Source organism: Xyrauchen texanus, chromosome 26 (genome assembly GCF_025860055.1).
Source record: "Xyrauchen texanus isolate HMW12.3.18 chromosome 26, RBS_HiC_50CHRs, whole genome shotgun sequence".
NCBI lineage: Eukaryota > Metazoa > Chordata > Actinopteri > Cypriniformes > Catostomidae > Xyrauchen > Xyrauchen texanus.
In genome coordinates, this window is record NC_068301.1 from 6,030,032 (window position 1) to 6,052,999 (window position 22,968).

Below are 22,968 nucleotides of genomic sequence, written 5' to 3' on the forward strand. Positions count from 1 at the left end.
ATGCAAGGTGCATGTGGGAAGATATTGCAAGCATGAGATTTTACTTCCAATGATTGAGCAGCATTAAGGCGTTTTAGAAAATACCTTTTTTTTCTTTAAAGTTTAGCATGGATGCCACTGACATGGTTTGACTATTGATGGACACTTTTTGTGGATTTGTCCAATATGTTAGCACTTATACCAGAGGAAAAGCATGAAGATGTTTGCAAAAGTAGCAGTAGTTTGCAAGTGTTTCATTTGGAACATCTAGAGTCTATCCGCAAAATGTTCTGCAGTCCATGAATACCACATTTGGCCAAGTTTGAACTTTGCATTCTAGAGATATACATCAAATAATACATGACGTTGGTCAGAAAAGCTCTAATTGACACTCACCACCACCTCCTCGTCCTTGACCACATACTGTGCCACTTTGAAAGAGCTCAGATACTCGTTCATGCTCTGGATCTCCGTGTCATCTGTGGCATCCTGATTACGATCCAGCAGGCGATCTATGGCTTTGTCATCATAGTGAATCACGCTGCTGTCGTCTTCTTTGTTTTCACCTTAATTGAAAAATGGAATATGCCAAAATCAACTTCAGTTTCTCCATTGAGAACATACAAAATGCTGTGTTAAAGTATAGTGGGGTAAAGATGTTTGAAATCCCACCTTCTCCTTCATCCTTGAACAGCTCCTCTGTTCCAAATTTAAGGATGTCATCCAGCTCCTGTTTGGACATTGAACCCGTCTTTGAGCCCAATCCAGGACGCACAACCAAGTGAGTCAACATCATCTTCTTCTTTGCCACCTAAATATAAAAAAAAAAAAAAGGAATTTCAGTTTTGACTCAAGACGTTTCCCAGTCTTTTGGATGGTTAATTTTCCCAGAGAGAGTTTGAAGTATACCTGAGTGATTCTTTCTTCTACAGAGGCTTTGGTCACAAAGCGGTAGATCATCACCTTCTTGTTTTGACCGATTCTGTGAGCTCTGCTAAAGGCCTTCAAAGAAAGGATAAAAACAAACAGCCAATTTCTTAGGCAAATTGAGGATGAGCATAACATACTAAACAAAATAAAAACAGAACACCTTCAAGCTTCTAATAATTCATAAAAAAAAAAATCTCATAACACCAAAACATAGCAATGGGCCTTAAAGAAGCCTAGACTTGGACTTTTCTTAACTTCAACTCTGTTTCTGTATCCTATATATATTCCCTTTAGGCTTGTTCATTAACACCAGCAAGAATCCTTTGTTGTCTAAACCATGATCTCACCTGAATGTCGTTGTGAGGGTTCCAGTCAGAGTCGTAGATGATGACAGTGTCTGCGGTTGCCAAGTTGATACCCAAACCTCCAGCTCTGGTCGACAGCAGGAAAGCAAACTGCAGAGCACCAGGGGCTAGAGAGGAGAAAAATAAACAATTCGTTATGATGCTTAGAATTAATAAAATGACAGAAATTGAGCTTCAGACACAAAGCGTCCTAAACATAATTTTTAAGCGAAAAAGATTCACTTTGGCAGGTTTGTGGTTCTCAGATTGTTATAATTTTCCCCTTATTTTCAAGAAACATCTTGCCTCACCGTTAAAGCGGTCAATAGCCTCCTGTCTCATGCTTCCAGTGATGCTGCCATCGATACGCTCGTATTTGTAGCCCTCGTTCTCCAGGAAGTCTTCCAGCAGGTCCAACATTTTGGTCATCTACCGAAGAGGAACACAATAGTTACAAATTACAAGTTAAGTTCAATGCAATAATTCTTCATGCTTCAAATCATTCACATCAAGTCCCTTGTTCAATTTTCATAATTTAAAAAAAAATGCTTGGATGCCTGAACTTCTCAGCATGCAAACGAAGAAATATTTCTAGCCTCAGACAGTAGACAGTATGGTATTAGACACAAGAGATCTTTTTTGTTTGTTTGATTGTTTTAGTCCCAGAGAACGCATGTCTGTGTATGCATGTTCACCTGAGAAAAGACGAGCACTCTGTGTCCGCCGTCTTTGAGTTTGCGCATCATCTTCTGAAGTAGCATCAGCTTGCCAGCAGCTTTAGTCAGGCCACTGCCCTCGTACATCCCATTGGGCAGCTTGGGAGCTTCCTATTTCACACAGCCAATCAAAAATATGTGTGCCGCAATCACGTTTTTCAATTAACCATTTACTCATTTGTATCCTCAAATATTACAACTATAATTTACTGATACTGTTAAATATCTATTATTAAAAAGATAAATAATTTAAGAGAGAAATGTAGACCATACCATAGCAGCAACAGGGAAAAGATAGGGGTGATTACAGCACTTCTTGAGGTCCATGACGACGTTTAGTAGAGACACTTGGTTTCCTCCACTTCGAGTGTTCAGAGCGTCAAAGTTACGTGTCAAGATAAACTTGTAATACTTCCTGAATTCACAGATCAAAGAAGTCGATTAAGAACATGCCAAAAGAAGTTGCCACTCAGCATAAATAAACACATTTGAAATACTCTTAAGTACTAGGAATTGTTCTAGAACTGAAGGTCATTACACCAAATACATTTAGCATCCAAAATGACTTTTAATACATCAATACTACAGGGAAAACTCTCATGGAGCAACTTGAGGTTAGGTGTCCACAAGGGCACAATGCAAGTGGCTTGTGAATCGCTTTATCTGGGTTTTGAACCTACAAACTTTGGATTACCAGCTCAGCTCTTTAACTATTAAGCCACATCAGCACATATATTTAAACGTTGTCCCTCTACATTTCCTGTAGATGCTTCATTCACTTCAATCACTTATCAAACACACAACCTCTGCTTTGGTTGCTTTCCTCGCACATTGCCTCCATTAATCTTGTTGCATTTTTGTTTTCCCTTTTTAACCCTCATTCCACACTCACTTCTGCATGGGGCTGAGCTCCACTCTGACGATTAGCTCGGTTTTAGAGGGCATGTGCTTGAACACATCAGCTTTGAGTCTCCTGAGCATGTGGGGTCCCAGCATGTCATGAAGCTTTTTGATCTGGTCCTCCTTGGCGATGTCAGCAAACTCTTCCAAGAATCCTTCTAGATTACTGAGGAGTGGAAAGAGAGAAAAATATGGTAATTTACATTAAAGGACACCAGCATATGAACTTTGTTTTTAGTTCTTTAATAATATGGAACATCTTTCAATAATTATTTTACATTACAAAGCGATATTTCAGTCAGGCCGAGTAATCAGCCAGGATTTGGCTATTTTGATATTATCATTATTATTGATATCATATTGGTGATATGCTGCTTGCTTGTCTGTTTAACAAAAGTTTAAGTAACCTACGTGCTTTTTTGTGTCCATCTGAACTGTTTATCTAGCTCCGTCAACATGCACTAGAAGGACGTCTTAAAACGTTGAGTTTTTTAGATGCTGAAATACTCAGACCAGCCCATCCGGCACCAACAATCATGAAGGCGATTATCTAATCAGCCAATCATGTGGCAGCAGTGTAGTGCATAAATTCATGCAGATACGAGTCAGGAGCTTCAGTTAAAGATCACATCAACCATCAGAATGGAAAGAAAATGTGATCTCAGTGATTTGGATTGATATTTCTGTAACTGCTGATCTCCTTGGATTTTCATGAATAACAGTCTCTTGAGTTGACTCAGAATGGTGCCAAAAACAAAAAACATCCAGTGAGCGGCAGTTCTGGCAGTTGACTTTGGAGTGGTGGTGGCGTAGTGGGCTAAAGCACTAAACTGGTAAGCAGAATGTTGTCGGTTCGATCCCCACAGCCACCACCATTGTGTCCTTGAGCAAGGCACTTAACTCCAGGTTGCTCTGGGGGGATTGTCCCTGTAATAAGGGCTCTGTAAGTCGCTTTGGATAAAAGCGTCTGCCAAATATAATATATGCCAAACATAAATGTAAAGTCTACAGTAACTCAGATAACCACTCTGTAAAATTGTGATGACGCTGTTTTGGCAGCACAAGGGGGAACTACACATAATTAGGCAGGTGGTTTTAATGTTGTGGCTGATTATTGGTGGCTGAGTACATTATATATTTTTAAAAGTCCATTCACGCTGTTTTTTTACAAGCAGCATCATTCATGCGTTTGTCTGCAGTCTGTAAGCCATTCACACCTGAGACACATGGATGTGCCTTGAATATTCTTTTGTCTATATTCTGCCCATTTTATAATACTATTATATTTCAGCCATAGTAACACCTATATTGACACCCAACATTCACCTTTGCTGTTGCATCGAAAGTCTCTCTTAAAAACAAGTCAAAACCTTTTTTTGTGATTTTGCGTGGATTCTTTTAACAAATCCCATTATAAAATAAAATAAAAGCGTGTAACAGGTGCATACTATGGCAAAGGTTAGCATGCTAGCATTAGCTTAGCTCCATGTCAGCAGCATGTAAACAAAACAAATTAAACTACATACTGCATTTATACTTTCAATCATCATCGAGTGGTTAGATCAGCTTCATTTACTGATCTCACGTGGATCCCATTCATAGATTGAAGCAGAAAGCATCATATTTATAGAATATGCAGCCGAAAGCAAACAGGTTCATATTCTTCAAATATACAGACATCAAACCAATACAAAAAAATTCCACAATCGCTTGAAATATATAGCCAAACCATATATTTTCATAATCGTCTATTTATTCACAACATATTTCATCGGCCTCAACGTTATTATGGTTTACAATCATACTATGGTAAGGAAAGAGGACATCGTTCATGTGATCTCTGGCGTAATAAAACGAATGTCAACTTTTCAAAGCGTGTCTTGAGACACCCGTGTTCTGTTATATTTGCAGCGCTTCATCTAGCTTTTTCAGTGCAAGAACGCATTGTCTGAACGGCCTCTTGGTTCCAAAAAATCAACCCCGTACCAAAATCAATAAAATCATTAATATTGTGGAACCCAACATTATTTAACAATTCTGTGCATGTCATATTTGCTTTCATACAACTGTATTATATCCTCAACACATATGGGTCAGCATTAGGCCATTGATAAACCCATATCTATGGATCACTACTATAGATTTAAGGTTTAGGTTCACTGGAAAATGCATTAATGGACATTTAATGTTTTGAAACTTTGACACTGACACACACACCTGAATCTCTCTGGTGTGAGGAAGTTGAGCAGATGGAAAAGCTCTTCCAAGTTGTTCTGTAGAGGAGTTCCAGTCAACAACAACTTGTGCTGCAGTGGGTAGTTGTTGAGAATCCTGAAAAACTGCACAACAAACACCACAGCATTACAATATCAAACTATCATACAAATAAATAAAACAGTCATTTACTGGCGATTAAACCAATCACCTTCCAGCTATCAGTTCTTGAACTTTAACCACAGCACCCTAACTGAACTCCAAGTATATATAATTTTGGTCAAATTATTAAGCAGATGGCCCAAAATGTTTTATCGACAATGTTGGTCTCACCTTTGATTGGTTATTCTTCAGTCTGTGGGCCTCGTCAACTACCAAACACGCCCAGTCGATGGAGCCAAGAACAGCCGTATCAATAGTGATCAACTCATAGGAGGTCAGCAGCACGTGGAACTTCACGGAGGCTTCTTTCTGCAGAGTGATAAGGAAATAATAATCAATACAGATGCTGTGAATCAGATTGTTGAAGAAAAAGTGAATGGTCCACCATACTAACCTTCATCTTAGAGGGTTTCTTGCCTCCTCGGATGGCGTTATTTTCAAAGGAGAACTCGTTTTCTCTGATAACAGCCCTACTGTCCTTGTCGCCTACGTAAGTGACGACGTACATTTCGGGGGCCCACATCTCAAACTCTCTCTCCCAGTTAATGATGGTGGAGAGAGGAGCGCTGACCAGGAACGGACCCTTGGAGTGGCCCTGGAGAAAGAGCATGAATGCCGCAACATAAACTTCTATGACATTTTTGTGACTTTATCCCTCCGGTTGCGTTCTGGAAAGTTCGGAGCCGGGAGAGTTCGATTTTTGTATGGGAAACAAATTTTGTGACTTTGTCAATACTATCACACGATACATTTGTTTTTTTTTCTTCAGATTTTAAAATCAAATTGTTTAAGATACATAGCCATTTAACTTTTCTTTTTTACTTCTTTTGTGTTCATGGGTCAGCTTTGACCCAGGCATCAATTGTGGCTTTACACATGATATTTTGTAGATTTTGTTGTACATTTATGAATTATATTTTTTACTTATAAACACCATTTACATTTTGCCTCTTTGCCATACCCTTTCACAATTTTTTTTTTATATAAAATCGCTCACTGGGATTGAATTTAGTTTACAAACATGTACACACACACACAACACACACACACAGAAACACACATATTCCTGTACAGACATGACAGATGTAACAAACATAATAAATTAACTAAATCAAAGGTACTAATGTCTTAAGAGGGTGCGGCGAGAGCAAAAGTTCATGCACACATGCAGCCATCTGATGCCAAACCAGCTTGCAACAAACTCGCACATCAACATTCAGCAGTTCATACAAGTGAATGGAAATATTTTTTTAACATAGCAAAGTTGAAAATGAATACATCAGTTATATGATTTTTGACCCAAATTGCATTGATCAGTTATTAAATAATAGGAAATTCATTCAAATTACTGGTAATGCTCACATTAGATGTTAATATAAATGATATATTAAGTTATATTTAGGATCAGATTTCACAGAAATGTTGATAAAAAAAGTCTACACATGTATCAATGTTTTTTTCTGTAGTTAATGTATATTTTAAAATGTCAAAGAATCAAAGAAAAAAAAAAAAGCATATTAATTAACTTTTATATTTGTCAGTTTAACATGCAAAAAATATTAATATTTTTACATGTACAGTTAAAAACCCATTAATGACTTACAATAAAGTTTTAGATAAAAAAATAAAAAAAAACCATTGAGTTATGAATGACTTATAAGCTTGAATTCTACCGGGTCAAAACTGACCCACGAATGCAAAAGGTGTATGCATTAGGAGGTTTAAAAGTACTACAGAACATTTCTATGGCCAATAAAACTGATATATTGATACAAAACTTTGTGTCAAGTATAAAACACTATTAAGCAACAGATGGTTCTAAACTTAACATTAAACAATACTTTAACACACCCACACACCTCTTTATAGAGTGAATAGAGGAAAACAGCAGTCTGCACAGTCTTTCCAAGACCCATTTCGTCTGCCAGGATGGTGTCGGTTCCCTGAGACCAGGAGAAGCGAAGCCAGTTCAACCCCTCCAGCTGGTACGGATGCAGTGTTCCTCCTGTAGTGTCCAGATACTCTGGCTGACGATCAAACTTGATAGTGGGCTAGAGGGAGAGAAATGGATTTTAGCCATATACATTTTAGTGTCACTAGTGTATGACCAAACAATGAAGGTGACTTACATCCACAACAGGATTTTCTGGAGGTCGATCAAGTTTTCGCATCTTTCCTTTGATCTTCAGTTTCTTTCCTGGTTTACCTTCATCTCCCATCATCAACTCCCTTTAAAAAGAGTAAAACAGATGCAGCGTGCATATGTTGAGTGTGTCAGTGCTTGCCATCTTTCTTACAGATTATGCCACGTAAAATGTATGCAGTGGTACTACAATTGGTGTCGAGAACTGTGAAATTTCACTGGTATCAGTACCGACTACTAACTAGAGGTAGACCTATATATATATATATCGGTTTTACCGATTAATCGGTGACGATAGTTGCTTTTTGGAAATATAGGTTATTGGCAAAACAATATGCAGATTGTTGTAAATGTTTCTTTTTTATTATTATCTCACATCAATAAACAAACTCTTTATCAGTTGAATATATAAGCAATACAAAGCTTAGTTTGCTAAACACATAAGAGCATATTAAAGACGATAACGTGTCCAAACAATGTCACGTGGACATAACGGATAATTATACATTATTATCCTTAACACAGACTACAAGTTCAAACAACCGACGACTAGTCAATTAAGAAAATTGGTAGTTTTGCACATCCCTATAAAAGGTGTATACCTATGGTTCCAGTACTGCAGTTTGTAGGTGTCAAACTCAGGAATGTCCATATCGTCCCCCTCCCAGGTGGACTGATCATACGCAATATCTCTCCACTTGATGAGGTAGTGACAGTTATTCTTCTTATCCACACTAAACAATGGAATAGAACACAATGGAACAGACATGCGAGTTAAAACATGAAATTAATCCCAAGTCATTCAATTCAAAGTAAATCTTAAGGTCATCTCACCTGTGGTTCAGGATTCTGTAAATCATCATCCACTCCATCTTGATGCCGAAGCGGTAGTATTTCTCTTCCATCCGAGCATAGGTGGGGTCTTTGCTCTTTCTCTTCTCACTCTTATCCTCATCTCCCTCAGTGCCAAAGTCAACGGGTGTTGGCTCATCCATGTCGTTCTTGCGCTGGTAGTTTCTGAACATCACCTGACAGTGCATTTCCAGCTAGAAAAAGTGAGAAATTGAGTGAGTGTCGTTTCAGGAAAGAAGTCTAAGAGCTAAAGAGTTGATTTGCCTCATATGAAAACTATTTTTACGAACTCCGGTGTAAATTAAGGAATCGCAAACAATTCCACTTGAAACCAGGCTTCATGTAGTACGGTTTACAATACTACCTCTTTTGTGAAAGTGAACTGCGATTGATGATGTATTATTTGTCAATTCTACTGTTATGACTTCCCATTATGAAATCATACAGGTTGTGGGCGGCTGTGGCTCAGGTGGTAGAGCGGGTTGGCCACTAATCGCAGGGTTGGTGGTTCGATTCCCGGCCCACATGACTCCACATGCAGAAATGTCCTTGGGCAAGAAACTGAACACAAAGTTGCTCCCAATGGCAGGCTAGCGCCTTGCATAGCAGCTCTGCTGTCATTGGTGTGAGAGTGTGAATGGGTGAACGGGACACAGTGTATAGCGCTTTATAGAACCACTAAGGTTAAAAGGCGCTATATAAAAGGGCTTTTCCACTGCACGGTACAGCTCAACTCTGCTCACTTGTTGGGGGTTTTCCACTGTGGATAGTACCTGGTAAATTTTTTTGTACCAGCTCAGTCGTGCTTTTAAGTGAGCCGAGCCGATACTAAAGGTGACGTCAAAACCCAGCAGATCACCGATTGGTCAGAGAGAATCGCCACTACCAGCGTCACTGGATTTGGATATGGGACATCGAACCACTAGTTTTAAAGTTAGCAACAGCGTTAGCAGTATCATTTGTTCACGCGACTTTCTAATCGTAAAAAGAAATGGCTGTGCGCAAAACCACGCCGTGGTCAATAAACAAGGTGCAGGCGTTCCTCTCGTTAGCAACGAATGAAACGAAAAACTCTTTCAAGTGTCTCAGCTGTTGGCCACACACTGCTACTACCGGACCTACCAACAGTGTAGGAGAAAGTACAAAAAAAAAAAAAAAAAAAAAACTTACGTAACTACAGGACCATTAAGGACCACAACTGCCAGATTGGTTCAAACTGGAGAAAGTGGTTCGACCAAATGTACGCTATGGATGGTACGTTAACTCTACACTACACTTGAAAGCTTCATTTATTTAGTTGACCAGTTACTGGAAAGCTTGCTTCTAAAACAACCAGGCCAATTTAACTGTTACACTTGTGTAAAATCACCATTCAACAACTGCTTTATGCAGCACAATGAGCTAGTAGCGAACAGCTAGCGGTTGTGTTATTGTTTTGGTCAGTAATGTTTGTGTCGTGTTTAAGATGATGTCATGGCAATTGAGGCGGTGCAACTATGACGATCAGCCTATAATACCAAACATGTTGAGGCAGCACTAAACTGCAGTGGAAAAGCAAGCTCAAAAAAGTAAAGCGAGTAGAGTCGAGTCGAACCGTAACGTTCAGTGGAAAAGTGCCATAAGTGCAGAACATTTACAGAATCCATTTAATTATTAATATCAACATCAAATATTTATAAATGAATCATTAAAATATTAACTTATTGAAAACAAGTTTCTTTTCTCTGACACTGAAAAGTCAAGCCACATTATCAGAATTGGAAGTCCTCATTTCTGCTGTGAGACGAAAACGAGACAAGACCCAATGTTGTTATTGGTACCTGTAGTTCAGTGACCCAGGAGCAGTGCCAGTAGGACAGATTCTGCCATTTGACGAAGAACTCCCTCTCAGGGCGACCGGCCAATGGTGTGGGGTCAGGCGCATCAGCTGGGAGGTCAGTGGTGCGGGGAACAGGTGTCGGAGGAGGAGGTTCAGTCCAGCGCCAGGTCAGAATCTTCTGCACTTTACCCTTCATACCAGGACACTGAAAACAGAATGAGACATGACAAACTGTCAAATACAGCAATAAAACACTTTTATTGTAACCTCAGAATAACTTGACTTAAAAAAAGCCTTTAAGTGCACAAGTACTTTTTTATTTCACAAGCCGATTTGACAGAGGTTGCAGAATGACGCAAACGTTTAGCGTTACGATGCTGCTGTAAACTTACTCACTGTAGAAATAACCTGTTCATAGCCATATTTATGACCCGTAATAATACATTTTTCAACTGAAAGTGTCCACTAACACAGGGTTTCTGAGATAAAGAAAACTGTGTTCAGCTACTAGTGATCAACCCTACCCTCTTGTAAAATAAAAAGTAGAGATACTTTTAGTGCACCTTGAAGCCTCCTTACAAGTTCAAACCAGTAAATGATTGACTCACAGTGCAGCGTGGGCAGATCCATTCTCCATTGGGTATCTCAGGCAGGGGTGGATTGAGACAGTGGATGTGGTACGAGGAGGGGCAGGAGTCACAGCACAAAAGCTCTCCACCGTCCTTACACACTCTGCAGAACTCCATGTGATGATCGTCCTCTTCTGCCTCACCAACTTCTGCCTCGTTATCCTCCTCGCCGTCGGATGCATCCTCACGAGCCTCCCATTGGATCCCCATCTTCTCCTGAGAGACAAAGAGTTCATTTCATTACGCAGATTACAATTGTAGCAAAAACTTAAGTAGCTTAGCAGAGTTATTATGGGAAAACAAATAAACATCAGGGCATAGTTTGCAATTTTAAAATCTGACTATGTGATCAACATTCAAGATGGTTGGTTTTTGTCCGAGATGTAGCCTGGTGGGGATAGTGTGCAGACTCAAATTGCTTGGTGGTGCTTATTTGCCAAAAAGTCAGAAAAAGGTTGGCTCGAAACAACTCATGGAGGACTAATGTTGGTTCAAACAGGTGTTGCACCTTAAAACAACTAGATATATGCATTTAGTTTAGTTAAAAATGGAGGAAAATGGGTGTTGCTTGCCCATGCAAAACTTGCCACAATAATGCTAGAGTGTAGTAGCTGGACCATATTTCTTTATTTATGTGCATGATGTAAACACGTTCAGATTGAATGACTGAAGTATGCAATTTCCCACCAAATCCATCCCGACAGCTATAAAATATAAATCATTATTATAGGCTTATCATAGTAAATCAGGCTAAGGCAAAAACATGGTTTGGAAGATGGATTGTTGGTGTACTTGCTCATTAATGAAATTGTTCATTTCTAACAAAAAAATCTTACATAGTGTAGCTTTAATGAGGAAAAAAAACACTGTGCATCATCCATTTGAGATATCTGTGCCAGGCAGTGCTCAAACGTCGCCTCAAGGGACTTTAGAATACACTAAACATACTCACAGCTCCACTAAACATAGATCAGATCGATCAGGTCCTTTTTTTGTTTTTACTCTTACTGTCCTAGTTCATCGCAGGAAGACACTCACACAGTGTGGGCAGCTCCAGGTGCCTTCTGGTGCCTTTTCCATATCAGGGTCCAAACAGACCATGTGATATGCTCGTGGACAGGTGTCACAGAGAATGATCTCTCCTCCCTGCTGACAGACCTCGCAGTAGTCCTGATGATCCGTCTCGTAGCCATCACCATCCTCATCGCCTAGCAGAGAAAGAGAGAGTATACTTAAAAGGAGGATGTTTACACCTGAAATTAACATCTGTCTTGGTTGATCCGACCGTAAGTGGTCAGCCGAGATATGCAGTTTACACCTGAAATCTAAAATATGGGGGATGGGACTCATATTTGACTACATACATCACTTTAGTGATGCACCGAATCTGAACATTTCTGGACACACTGGGCTGAAAACTGATTCTTTTAAATGTGACTTTGGAAAAACTACCCCTTATTTGATTTTTCTCAAAGGGATAAATGACACAGACATAAAGAGTGAGTCACGAGGTGTTGTCTTGGCCTATTTAAAGGCTACATTTTTCACAATTGCAAGGAAAGAGAGATCCTCACCCTTTTTCGTCTTCTTTTTGGGCTTCTTTTTAGCGCTGCTGCGACTACTGCGGCTGTTGGATCCATTTGAAACGGACACACTGTTCATACTGCCATCATCAAAATCACTGTCCACATCAACATCATCCTCTTCACTCTACAAAAATGATTTTGAAACAATTGAAAACGGTTATCTATAAGAAGCAGAGAGAAATATGTTGCAACTCCATTCCTCATGGAATGACTTTCATATGTCATTAGTGAGATGCTACATCAGCAATTAAAAACATGAGAACCAAGAACAAACTTTGCTAATGGAAAAGGTTAGAGGACAATTTTGAAGGCAAGAAAAAAAAGGGAAAGAGTTGACAAAGCAGAAGTTCTTACAGATGATCTTTTCCTCTTGCTGTTGAAGCCGCCTAATTTGATCTTCAGAGGAGCAACCTTCTTGGTCTTCACCTTTTTCTCCTGAGGTTTGGGGGCGGGCTTGGACTTTTTGCGTGCATTTGGACCTGAAACACAGGAATGTACTTTTTGGCAAACAAAAAGATGGCAAAGAAATCATACGTAAATAAAAACCCATTAAGCAGCAGATTTCCCAATTCGATTGTGATTCACAAGGTCTCCATCAATTCATATAAATTCATATGGGTATATTTCAGTTATAATATCCCCTTTGCTTACATATGAAATAAATTATCTCCCAGCTAATATGAAAATATTAATTTAACTAATTATATATATATTTATTAAATGGGGTTAGTTTTAATAGTAAATGGTTTATCAATTTGGTCACATTTTAGCTATTTAAAAATGAACAAATCAAAGTATTTAATCAATAAATATAATACTATATTGCATATATTATATTTTGTTACATTTGTATTGTTTAATTGCATAACTTGTACTATTTACAGGTATTTACACTGATTTGTTGAACACGTGCTAAAAACTTGTCTGTCTCTAGGCGAATATCTTGTCTTTGGACACACATAAAACGTAACATATTTTACTCTCAACACCCCTATGAAGCACATGTGCATAGCAGAGATGTTTGTGTGCATTATTGAGCTCTCGTAAGCATTTTAACTGTGATCTATTGTAAACATCTGATAAACACCTTAAAAATTGGGATTACATACACTTTGAAAAATCAAGCTAGGACTGAGATTCGATTTTTTTTTACCCACTCACCCTTGCCCTCTTTAGTCTTGGCTTTGCGTATGGGAGCCACTGGAGCAGACTCAGCACTGAGTTGGGCTACAGGTGTCGCAGGTGGAGATTCGGCTACTACAGGGATGTCTACCATTACAGCTGCAGAAGCAGCCACCAGGGCCGTGGTGGCAGCGGCCGAGCCCTTCAGAGGATTGTTAGTGCTGAACTCCCGCCACTTTGCACCCAGAACCATCATCATTTTGGAAACGGCAATTTTGGGATTTTTGGCAGCAATCATGGGCCTGTCAGATAATGGGGGTGTAAAAAACAAGAGCATGATGATGGGCAAAATCTCTTCACATCACTATCTTGGCATTATTCCCCATGTTTACATGCACAATCTTATCACGATTATGCTTCATACACTGTCATCATGGAAGGTCATGCAAAAACCTTTTGGGTCGTTCACCTCAAATGCGTATGTCTGCACGGTTATTTTAAAGGGGTCATGACATACTGTATTTTAGTTTTATTATCTTCCTGAGGTCCTGTGATAATGTTAGTAAAGTTGTTTTTGCACCAAAACAATAATAATTTAGTAAAACAGCCTGTCTCTGGCCCTCTGAAACACTCGGTTTTGGCCTACTTTAAACTTCAGTGTTATCGCCCAATGTTATGACTGTCTTACATCGTGCAGCCCCTATAATACACAGCCATACATGTTTAAAACACAATCAACAGAAAATGAACATGCTCCGAATATATGCAAACATTGCATCCGAATATATTAAACTTTTCACATTAAACAGTCATTTTGTATTCAGACGTTTGAAACATTCCTGAAGGGAATTTGTTACTTACGATTGGGTCCAACAGTGTTTTTAACTGTCCCAACTTTCAATAATAGCTCATTTGCAAAGCTGGATCATGTTGTGACTGGTTCACAAGCAATCTACGCTGATTTCACCCAAAAGTAGAAGTGGAATGGACCAGAACAGATACGTTTTTTTATATATTTGTGCTTGAACCGCTCTTAAAATCGCAGCACATATCGCCGCAAACGCATCAAAATGATTCAAAATGTCCATTTAGTGCAGGGATGGACAACTCCAGTCCTGGAGAGCCACTGTCCTGAAGATTTTAGCTCAAACCCTAATCTAAAATTCTTCAAACTAATCAGGGTCTCCAGGACACCTTAAAAAAAATAAAAAAAAAATAAAAAAAAATCAAGGGCAGGTGTGTATGATATGGGTTGGAGCTAAATTCTTCTGGAGAGTGGCTCTCCAGGACCGGAGTTGGCCAACTCTGATCTAGTGCATGTTTAAAAGGCAGATGAGGGCAAAAACCCATCCAGGATGTGTTTAAACTCAAAACAGATGGACACAGAATGGGGGTCTCCTTTTAAGAGTTATAACTTGACATTGCGTCTTTTAAAAGTGACGCCAGATGCAGGATAATGCTTAAAGCAGTTCGTCTAGTACATGTTTATGTAGAAAAAATTTAAGGAAGGTGTCCTGTGCAAGTCCACTTTGGTGTAGATGAGTCTCCCATGACAGATGAGGCTCATCTCTGTCCATTGTCTGACTGAGTGCCAGTGGGCGGGTCAAGGGTGCACCATTGTAAAAGTGGGCGTTGATGTCTTGCTGTAGATGCTTCTTTTGCTGACATTTTGGCCCTTGTGATGCCACATAACCCACAAATTCAAAATGAGCTGTTTTACCAGCTTGATTTAAATAAAAAGATTTCTATTGAGGAGGGAGTGGAGTTCTCAAACTTATTGCGTTTTATAGTAGAATGACCTCTTATATGCCAAAAGATAAAGGAAATTGGATTCCTCATGTCATGAACCCTTTAAATATTTTTCTATGTCAACATGCATTAAGACTGACGATTTTGATCAATGCGCCACATTTAAGACATGTCAAGCTAAAGGAATTTCAACTCTCAAGACACCTATATTTTGTTCCATTCGTTGCAATGCGTCTAGACTTTTCTAACGCAAGTATGAACGGCCTCTAAATCTGTTTTACCACACAGTAGTAGCAGCAACAATATTTAATCTACAAGCACCTATTTTTAGCTCGCAGGCCTCTAAATTGTTGACACAGCAGTTAGGAATGCAACTTCTAAACCTTAGTCAGAGAAATAGACGTCATATTCAATTTGATGCAAAAAAAAAACAAGGATGTGGAAAATTAGTCCAGACTGTTCAGATTAGTCAATTGATATTTGTAATATAATCATACCTGACGAACTGGCTGAATGCCTTATAGTTAGTCAGAGTTTTATAGTCCTCCTCCGTGAAGACATGATCAATGTCCTCCATCCCCCAGGTATCCAGCAGTTGAGACGAGGACTTTGGCTCCTTCAAATCAGTTCAGATGTATAAGCACGTTCAAATACAGTTATGTTCATATATTACATGAATTTAAGCCATGTATATTTGCATTAAATAACAAAATATCAAAGCAAGTGTCATTTATTTTCAAGAAAGAGAGCACATGCACTATTACAAAAAAATATTTAAGAGAACTTGTAGTTTCTCATATTGCCTACCGAATCATCATCATCCTCGTCATCCTCTTCTTCAGGTTCCCTCCGTTTGGAGGTACCTAAGCTTCTGTCTACACCAGAGCTGCTTCTTTTCTTGTCCTTTGTAGTGCTGGCTTTCTTCTTCTTTTTCTTGCCTGGTGTGTAGTTACTTCCCTCGCTGTCTGAGCGGTCTTCACCATCACCCAGATCAGGGCCGTCTCCTGGCTCTGGAGAACTGATGCCAATATCCTGGAGGATACACGTGATATTTTGAAATGGATGCAATATTCTTTTAAATCGTTTTTGGGTGCTTTACGATTTCCAATTAAGCAAAAATGTCCAAAGGGATTAAATTAATTTCTTCTTTTCCTAACCAGGCATGATGCAACAACCATGGACAGACAATCAGTATGTTTACATGCACTTTAAGAGTTAAATTGGAAATGCTTTAGTCCAACTGAAATTGTACCACATTCATTTTTAGCATGGCTTAATTCAGCACTGGACCACAACTGACTTTTGCAGTGTGCGCATGCATGTTCAGAAATCTACTTCCTCCGCTAACATAGTTCACATATTAAATTACACATGGTCATGTGTAGTTGGACAGATAGATGAAGACTATAGCTCTACTATGCAAAGCCTGGTAGCTTGTTTATATACATGCATGTACTGAATGTTGCACACTGCCAATGAGAAGACGTTTAATGTACAGTTTTGAAGAGCAGGATTTTGGAACAAAGAGATTTTACATTGATGTCCTTGTGTATTTAGGATCCTTGTGCACAGCAACCACAGGCTGCAATCGATGTACTCAATGATTCAGCCAGTATTTAAAGTCATAAACCCCATCTACATGTTCAGTAAAGGAGGTCACTAGACCAGTTAATCAGGACGGCATTACATTTAGCAGCCCAAATTAAATTGAGCCGTTAACAACATGGCTTTGTAACAAAAACAAAAGCTCCCAGTCTTTTGAAAATAATAGCTGCAGATTCCAATAATGAAGCAGTATGTTCAGGATTCGGTAGTTTAAAAAAATGGAATTGTGTACCTCTGATATTAGCAGTCATTAGGACATGATATCCCATTTGCTACGCCAACAAAATATCTGTTTTCCATTAAGACATTGATAGTGGGGGAGGACAGCAAATACTGCATTCTCAGAGGTACTGCACACAAACACTTATAGAAAAAGCCATTACCTCTCTGCGAGAGCGATTTCTCTTGCTGCCTTTGCTCTCACGGTTACTTTTTTTGGCTTTTTTCTTCTTCTTCACCTTTGGGGCTTCATTCTCTGATAACTCCTCATCCAGGTCGTCCTCATCTGTAGAACAAATGTGAATCATTTCACTTTGTCTCTTTAGCATATAGGAGCATTTATGAATTTAGTCTGATGCAGAACTGCTAGTAAATATAATAAATTAAATCGATCGTCAATGCCGTCATTCAGTGACATTCACTTTTAATATAGTAATAGGGTTGCAATAGATTAGTCATTTAGAATTGATTAAATTCCAGCAATTTAAGCTTTGTTGAAAGATGAACTCATCTAATGCATTATCAGTAATTCTGTGCCATTTAAAAATCTCCTATAATACAGTCCAAGGGAGATGAAACTCACCGTCAGATACAGAAATTGTGATCAGACTTTTTTCATGGAATTGCTAATGGTAAACGAGAACAATTTTACTTATTGGTTATTTCCAGGACAGGCAGAATGTGCGGACTTCCTGAGCTGATTTTAGGTGAAAAATCTGCTGAATTTTGTGGAATTTATAATTCTTGTGCTTAAAGCACAACATTTAGCCAAAATATTTAATAAACATTACAGGGCCAGAGAATGTGTAGAACTGTGTAGGCAACTCTGCCAAGTTCTGTGGGCACGGACTCTGTGTGTTCCTGGTTATTAGTAACAGGACAGTCACAAGGTGGGCAGCTTTTTGTAACAGAATTGCAAATGGCAAACCTGAGAAAATGTACTCTTTGGCCATTTCTCATGGTAGTATTTGGCACAACCCTTCACACCACATAAACTTTGTAAGTGGCATGATTTTACTAGCTCTACATATTCCATTGGACAACAGTACTTTAAAAAATATCTTAATGGATTTGGCTCAGATTTTTGTAATGAAAGACAATACACTGGCTTTCCCTCCAGGTACGATATAGCCTCATTAGCCACGTTTGCACTATTGGGCCAGTTGTGTTACCACCATCACTTCATTGTGTCTCCTTGGGGCTTCTTCTTGGCCAATGACCAAAGCCTTTGGCCCACCAATAACCATTAGGTCAAAAAGGCAAGCTGGGGATTGAGGCGGGGTCAATGTCAAAGGGGGAGTTTCGCAGAGTCAGGACTCTTTCCACCAAGAATGACCAAAATAAGCAAACAAAGAGCAGCTATAGTCTCCAAAATGTTCATTTCGAGGGCTAGCTAGTCTCCATGGTCTGATACCTCGGCATGAGCTTCCCTCTTGCTCATGAAATGGGTGGAGTGTGTGACGTTGGTACCAGAGGAGGCGTTTTAATCCTGCATTTCATTTAAACCAGATTGTCGGAATTCCCATCTTCCTACTATGAAAAGTGCAAAGGAAAGCCACCTGAAGTCGAACTTCCAACTTGGACACTTGTGCATAAATCTTAAACCCCAATTTGGATGAGATACAGGTGCATGACGTCACACAAACATGTTGGCACCCATGGAGATGTACATATTTAATGATAAACATTCACTTTTATCAAATAATATAGATCAATGATTCAAAGTATCTACATTGCATGATATTAAAGTTTGTTTAACAAACGTTTGTAGAGACAGGTGTACAAAACATGATAAATTGTTCCCTCTTTTGACAATTAAACACCTGCAGCACAAATGCTCATGTTGCAGCATTGCTTATTTGGGTTGCTAGGAGAAGTCTCTGGTGACAGGCAAAGATCTGCTAAGCTAACGGGAGCGTGCATTTCAGTTGTCATGTCATCTTCCGAGCATCTGCAATAGAATTACTTTATTGTCGGAGAACGGATAAAGTAGGAATATCCCGCATCCGACTTGGAATGGAATGCAGAATAAGGGCGGGGTCTAGGGAAACGTTGCAGGGCTATTGTCCCGATGGTGGAAATGCAGATCAATTTTGGGCTTGCGGCTCAAGGCTATTGGCCAGTTGATAGCCCTGGCCCGGTAGTGGAAACGTAACTTCGCACTGAATATGTTAAGACTAAATGATTATACTGGCATGACTAATAGAGCTTTTCAGCAGTGACGTCAATTTGTAGGCGAACCCAGGAGACTAATTTGCCATGGGTTCCCTCTGGATTTTCCAACTTCTGAGTAAAAGAAGGTCTGTGGTAAACATTACGACATGACGATACATGGACATTTTGTTCCACTACATAAACTACACACTTTCATACCTCAGCCGTGAATTTTGAAGTCTCTGTGTTCTTTTTTTTTTGAGTGGGTGTTAATTATGCAATTCAATTTGGCTTCAAAATTCACATTTGAGGCATGAAAGTGTGTAATTTATGTTGTAGTCCATGTAACGTCAAGTAATGTTTACCACAGGCCTTCTTTTACTCAGAAGTTGATAACCCCCATTCAAAAGAACAATAGGAAAATCCAGATGGAAGCCATGGTGAATTCTCTTCTGGGTTTTTTGACTTCACACTGAATAGCTCTATTGTCAAACAATATGGTCTTTTAATGGTCGATATCTTGAGAGCAGTGGCTGAAGGCCAGTATATAATGCAGACATACACAACACAAATCAATAAGTGAACAAAACAGCACAAATTAACAGTTTTTACACAGAATGTATTCAATTCACAAATAAATGTTAAAAATAGTCCATTGAAAATGGCTGAATAACCACAGCTTTTGAAACAGTAGAAGCCGATAACTTGGCCTGACCAATATAGTGGTCTCACACTAGACATGTGATTTAAATTAATCTTACTTACTGGCTTAAATGATTTGCGAGACCAAAAGGCATTCAAACACCATGTAGACATCAATGCAAGTGTATTTTAGCCCCATAAAAAAGCATTGAATGCCTGGGCAAAGCCCCCCTTAAAACATTTCCCTGTAAAACTGGCGTCACATCCGACTCCTGCACAAGCAAACTGATGTGCAAAAACAAAATATTTAACTTAAAACGTACACAGGCCGTTGTTTTGGAGGCACCCCCGATTTCTTTCAGCATGCATACTAAAGGCCCGCGAAATGAGTGTGAACGCATTAAGGATCTACACGCGTCAAGCTCAAACGCGCACGCGACTGGTACCGGTAGGCCGCGAGGCAACGATGCCTGTACCACAACACAACAAAACACCATCAATAGTGCTTGTAACATCAAAGCAACCGAGTGCGTTTAAATTAATGTTATATATTGTATTTGACTCATTTCAAGTCATATTATTTGGTTTTGCCGGTTGGTCGACGGTGAGCCACGTAAAAACACGGCGACACGAACCACTGACTGAAAAACGTCGATGCAATAATATCCAAATGTATGAGGCGACTTGAGTATTTAAGTAACAATTTACTACTGAAAGCTTTGCAGAAACGCAAATATCCCAAAACAACCTAGCGTGTTGTTTACTTAGCCGACTAGCCGCCGGTTGATCGACAAACTGGTCTCGTGCATCCCGTTAGTTTTACTCCAGTAAGCTCCATAAAATACTACGCAAATCATACGTTTGATGCATTAAATGCATCTAGGTTTTATTCACGTCAACAAAGTACAATATTAACAACACCGCCGAACCGTGTTGAGTTGGATGACTAGCGTCAGTAAACGTGAATGTTTTTACCTTGCATGATTGGCCGATGTTCAAAATCATCTCTTTCGTCCTCACTGCCGGACATATCGATGATACTTCCACCAGCTAGAGGGGTTTGTGGACGCTTGTGTGCCGATTTTGTCCTCCTCTGGTGCCTTCCTGAAGCCGGGGGAGGCAGAAAATAAAAGAACAATAAAACGGAAGTTAATAGTCACGGTAGCATGCTAGTCATATTGGTCTGTCAATGGCCAAATCCAAAAAGAAAGCAAATATTTCGAAGAGTGGTGCTTAAATACACTTTTGGTTTAGCGCAAGTTGTGAAGTATCTTTAAACTTTAAAAATGCTAAGTTATGGACATCAAATAGGCAAACAGTAATCAGCTAAGCATGCTAGTGATGCTAACCAGCTAAATGAAACTGAGCCGGTATGATACATACGCGATCTCTATAACTTTTTAGGGTTCATTTGAGTTACTTGCTTTCACGTGTGTACATAGTCAATAATTTACAAATTTATGTAAACACAAACATAATTAATACAAACAAATTTGTACTCACACAACTTGTTCTCCTTTTCAAATACACAGAGGTGCAGCTAATGCAATCCAATTATGTCTCCACGTGGAATGGCTCCTTTTCAGTTGAATACAACTAGTACATTTCCCAGTTTCTAATGAAAAGGTAGTAAAAAGTATATGTGGGTTATTTATTTCTTAGCTGCGGGATGCACACAGCGGCGCAGTTTCTCCCTCTGCCACTTACACCCTTTGCATAGACACAAAGAGATCAGGGGCCAGACATCCCATAATAATCTCCCTTCCCATATTCACACATACAGATACATACAGACATTCACCCCTCCCCCCACTGCATAGTTACCTTGCAACATACAGACCATAATAACCCCCCCACACACACACACCAGACCCTCTTCCCTATTCCACCATGCACTTAGCAACCGTTGTCATGGAGACAGCAACCCCCCTCCCACCCCTGTTACCATCCCATAATAATAATGAGCATAGTCACTGACATCCCACAATAACTATAACTGAAAAAAGAAGGAACGTGGACCAGTTCCTTATTATTATTCTGTATATAGACCATGAGTACAGTAGCCATTAGGGAGCATATAAAATGGCATACATAATCAAAACTTGCACGGCTCCTATAAAAGTTACCGTGTTTCAGGCCTCAAGTAATTTTAGCATGCAACTGCGTTCTAACACATGCCTCTTAAGATTGCATTGGGGTCCAAAACAAGAGCCAAACCAGCAGATAATAGCACGAATAACCTAAGGTATGGGTAAACATGTTTTGGGTTCAAGGCCACATTCAAGGCTGCTCTGCACTCAAGTTTTAGTTTCACATTGATAACGCAGCTATTTAAGGGCCAAAAAGCCATTCACATGCTGGGATGTGATCAAATAAGGCCTTGTCGAACAAAGTCATAGTAGACGGGCCGCAACGAAACATGAGTATTGTATTTTGTCCTCCATTGCTTTTTCACCACGTTTTCATTCAACTTGGGGTTCTCCATGTTCAAATATTACTCTAACCAATGAGTAGAGCAGTGAAATTAAAAACTGTAAACGACCTTGACACTCATACAGGCCAACACCATTCAAGTTTGCACATGCACACACTACATATGTATTTGTACATATGTATACTGTATATAGATGCATATATGTAATTTCTCTGAGGGATGGGAGTGGTAGACACCATAGACTATAATTACATATCAAAAAAATATAGAGGTGGTTGTCATGACAACCCACTCAGGCATACCCCTCCTCCACATATCCAGTAATAATGTCTTATCCAAAAGAAAACACAGACCATAATATTCTTCCTGTGCTGGCAGTTGTCATGGAGATATGCAAGAAAGAGGTTTTCTGGGTTTCTGCGCTTATGTCTGTGTTTTTGGGGGGTGGGTGGTTGGGTGGAAGGGAGGGAGGGGTTTTAGATTACAATGCATACTAAAATGGATACCATAATACTCTTTTACGCTCTCTGCCAGTGCCCTCCCTCCCCCACACACTTACAGCTCAAAATGTGACTCTATAACTGAGTGAAAGGACCACATATGGACACCATCAGAGATGTCTACCGATGAACTAGATGTAAAGGAAGTTGGGAATATGGGCACAGTGGGAAACAACCAGACAAGCATACAAACTAATAGGCCACCAATTCCAGGGAATGTGCTGGATTGTTTAACAAATCACTCATTTTGCCCTTTGAACATATGGTAG

General features: G+C 39.4%; 1 protein-coding gene across 2 annotated transcripts in view; it reads right to left on the reverse strand.

Annotated features, from left to right (window-relative positions):
* The window catches only part of LOC127620080 (chromodomain-helicase-DNA-binding protein 4-like), a 33,408-nt gene extending 11,902 nt beyond the window's left edge, over nucleotides 1-21,506 (reverse strand). For both annotated transcript variants that reach the window (XM_052093177.1, XM_052093176.1), the window contains exons 1-26: nucleotides 21,269-21,506; nucleotides 20,741-20,869; nucleotides 17,134-17,255; nucleotides 15,953-16,177; nucleotides 15,643-15,761; nucleotides 13,436-13,698; nucleotides 12,629-12,753; nucleotides 12,263-12,398; nucleotides 11,727-11,896; nucleotides 10,668-10,904; nucleotides 10,061-10,264; nucleotides 8,223-8,434; nucleotides 7,991-8,122; nucleotides 7,375-7,474; nucleotides 7,105-7,296; nucleotides 5,640-5,840; nucleotides 5,417-5,554; nucleotides 5,087-5,208; nucleotides 2,862-3,035; nucleotides 2,243-2,384; nucleotides 1,949-2,080; nucleotides 1,565-1,682; nucleotides 1,257-1,381; nucleotides 889-981; nucleotides 652-790; nucleotides 376-545 (exon numbers count right to left, since the gene is read on the reverse strand). In XM_052093177.1, coding sequence (XP_051949137.1) covers nucleotides 376-545; nucleotides 652-790; nucleotides 889-981; nucleotides 1,257-1,381; nucleotides 1,565-1,682; nucleotides 1,949-2,080; nucleotides 2,243-2,384; nucleotides 2,862-3,035; nucleotides 5,087-5,208; nucleotides 5,417-5,554; nucleotides 5,640-5,840; nucleotides 7,105-7,296; nucleotides 7,375-7,474; nucleotides 7,991-8,122; nucleotides 8,223-8,434; nucleotides 10,061-10,264; nucleotides 10,668-10,904; nucleotides 11,727-11,896; nucleotides 12,263-12,398; nucleotides 12,629-12,753; nucleotides 13,436-13,698; nucleotides 15,643-15,761; nucleotides 15,953-16,177; nucleotides 17,134-17,255; nucleotides 20,741-20,795 — 3,846 coding nt within the window. In that variant the 5' untranslated portion in view covers nucleotides 20,796-20,869; nucleotides 21,269-21,506. The remainder of the gene's footprint in view (nucleotides 1-375; nucleotides 546-651; nucleotides 791-888; nucleotides 982-1,256; nucleotides 1,382-1,564; nucleotides 1,683-1,948; nucleotides 2,081-2,242; nucleotides 2,385-2,861; nucleotides 3,036-5,086; nucleotides 5,209-5,416; nucleotides 5,555-5,639; nucleotides 5,841-7,104; nucleotides 7,297-7,374; nucleotides 7,475-7,990; nucleotides 8,123-8,222; nucleotides 8,435-10,060; nucleotides 10,265-10,667; nucleotides 10,905-11,726; nucleotides 11,897-12,262; nucleotides 12,399-12,628; nucleotides 12,754-13,435; nucleotides 13,699-15,642; nucleotides 15,762-15,952; nucleotides 16,178-17,133; nucleotides 17,256-20,740; nucleotides 20,870-21,268) is intronic.
* Between the last annotated feature and the right edge of the window lie 1,462 nt (nucleotides 21,507-22,968).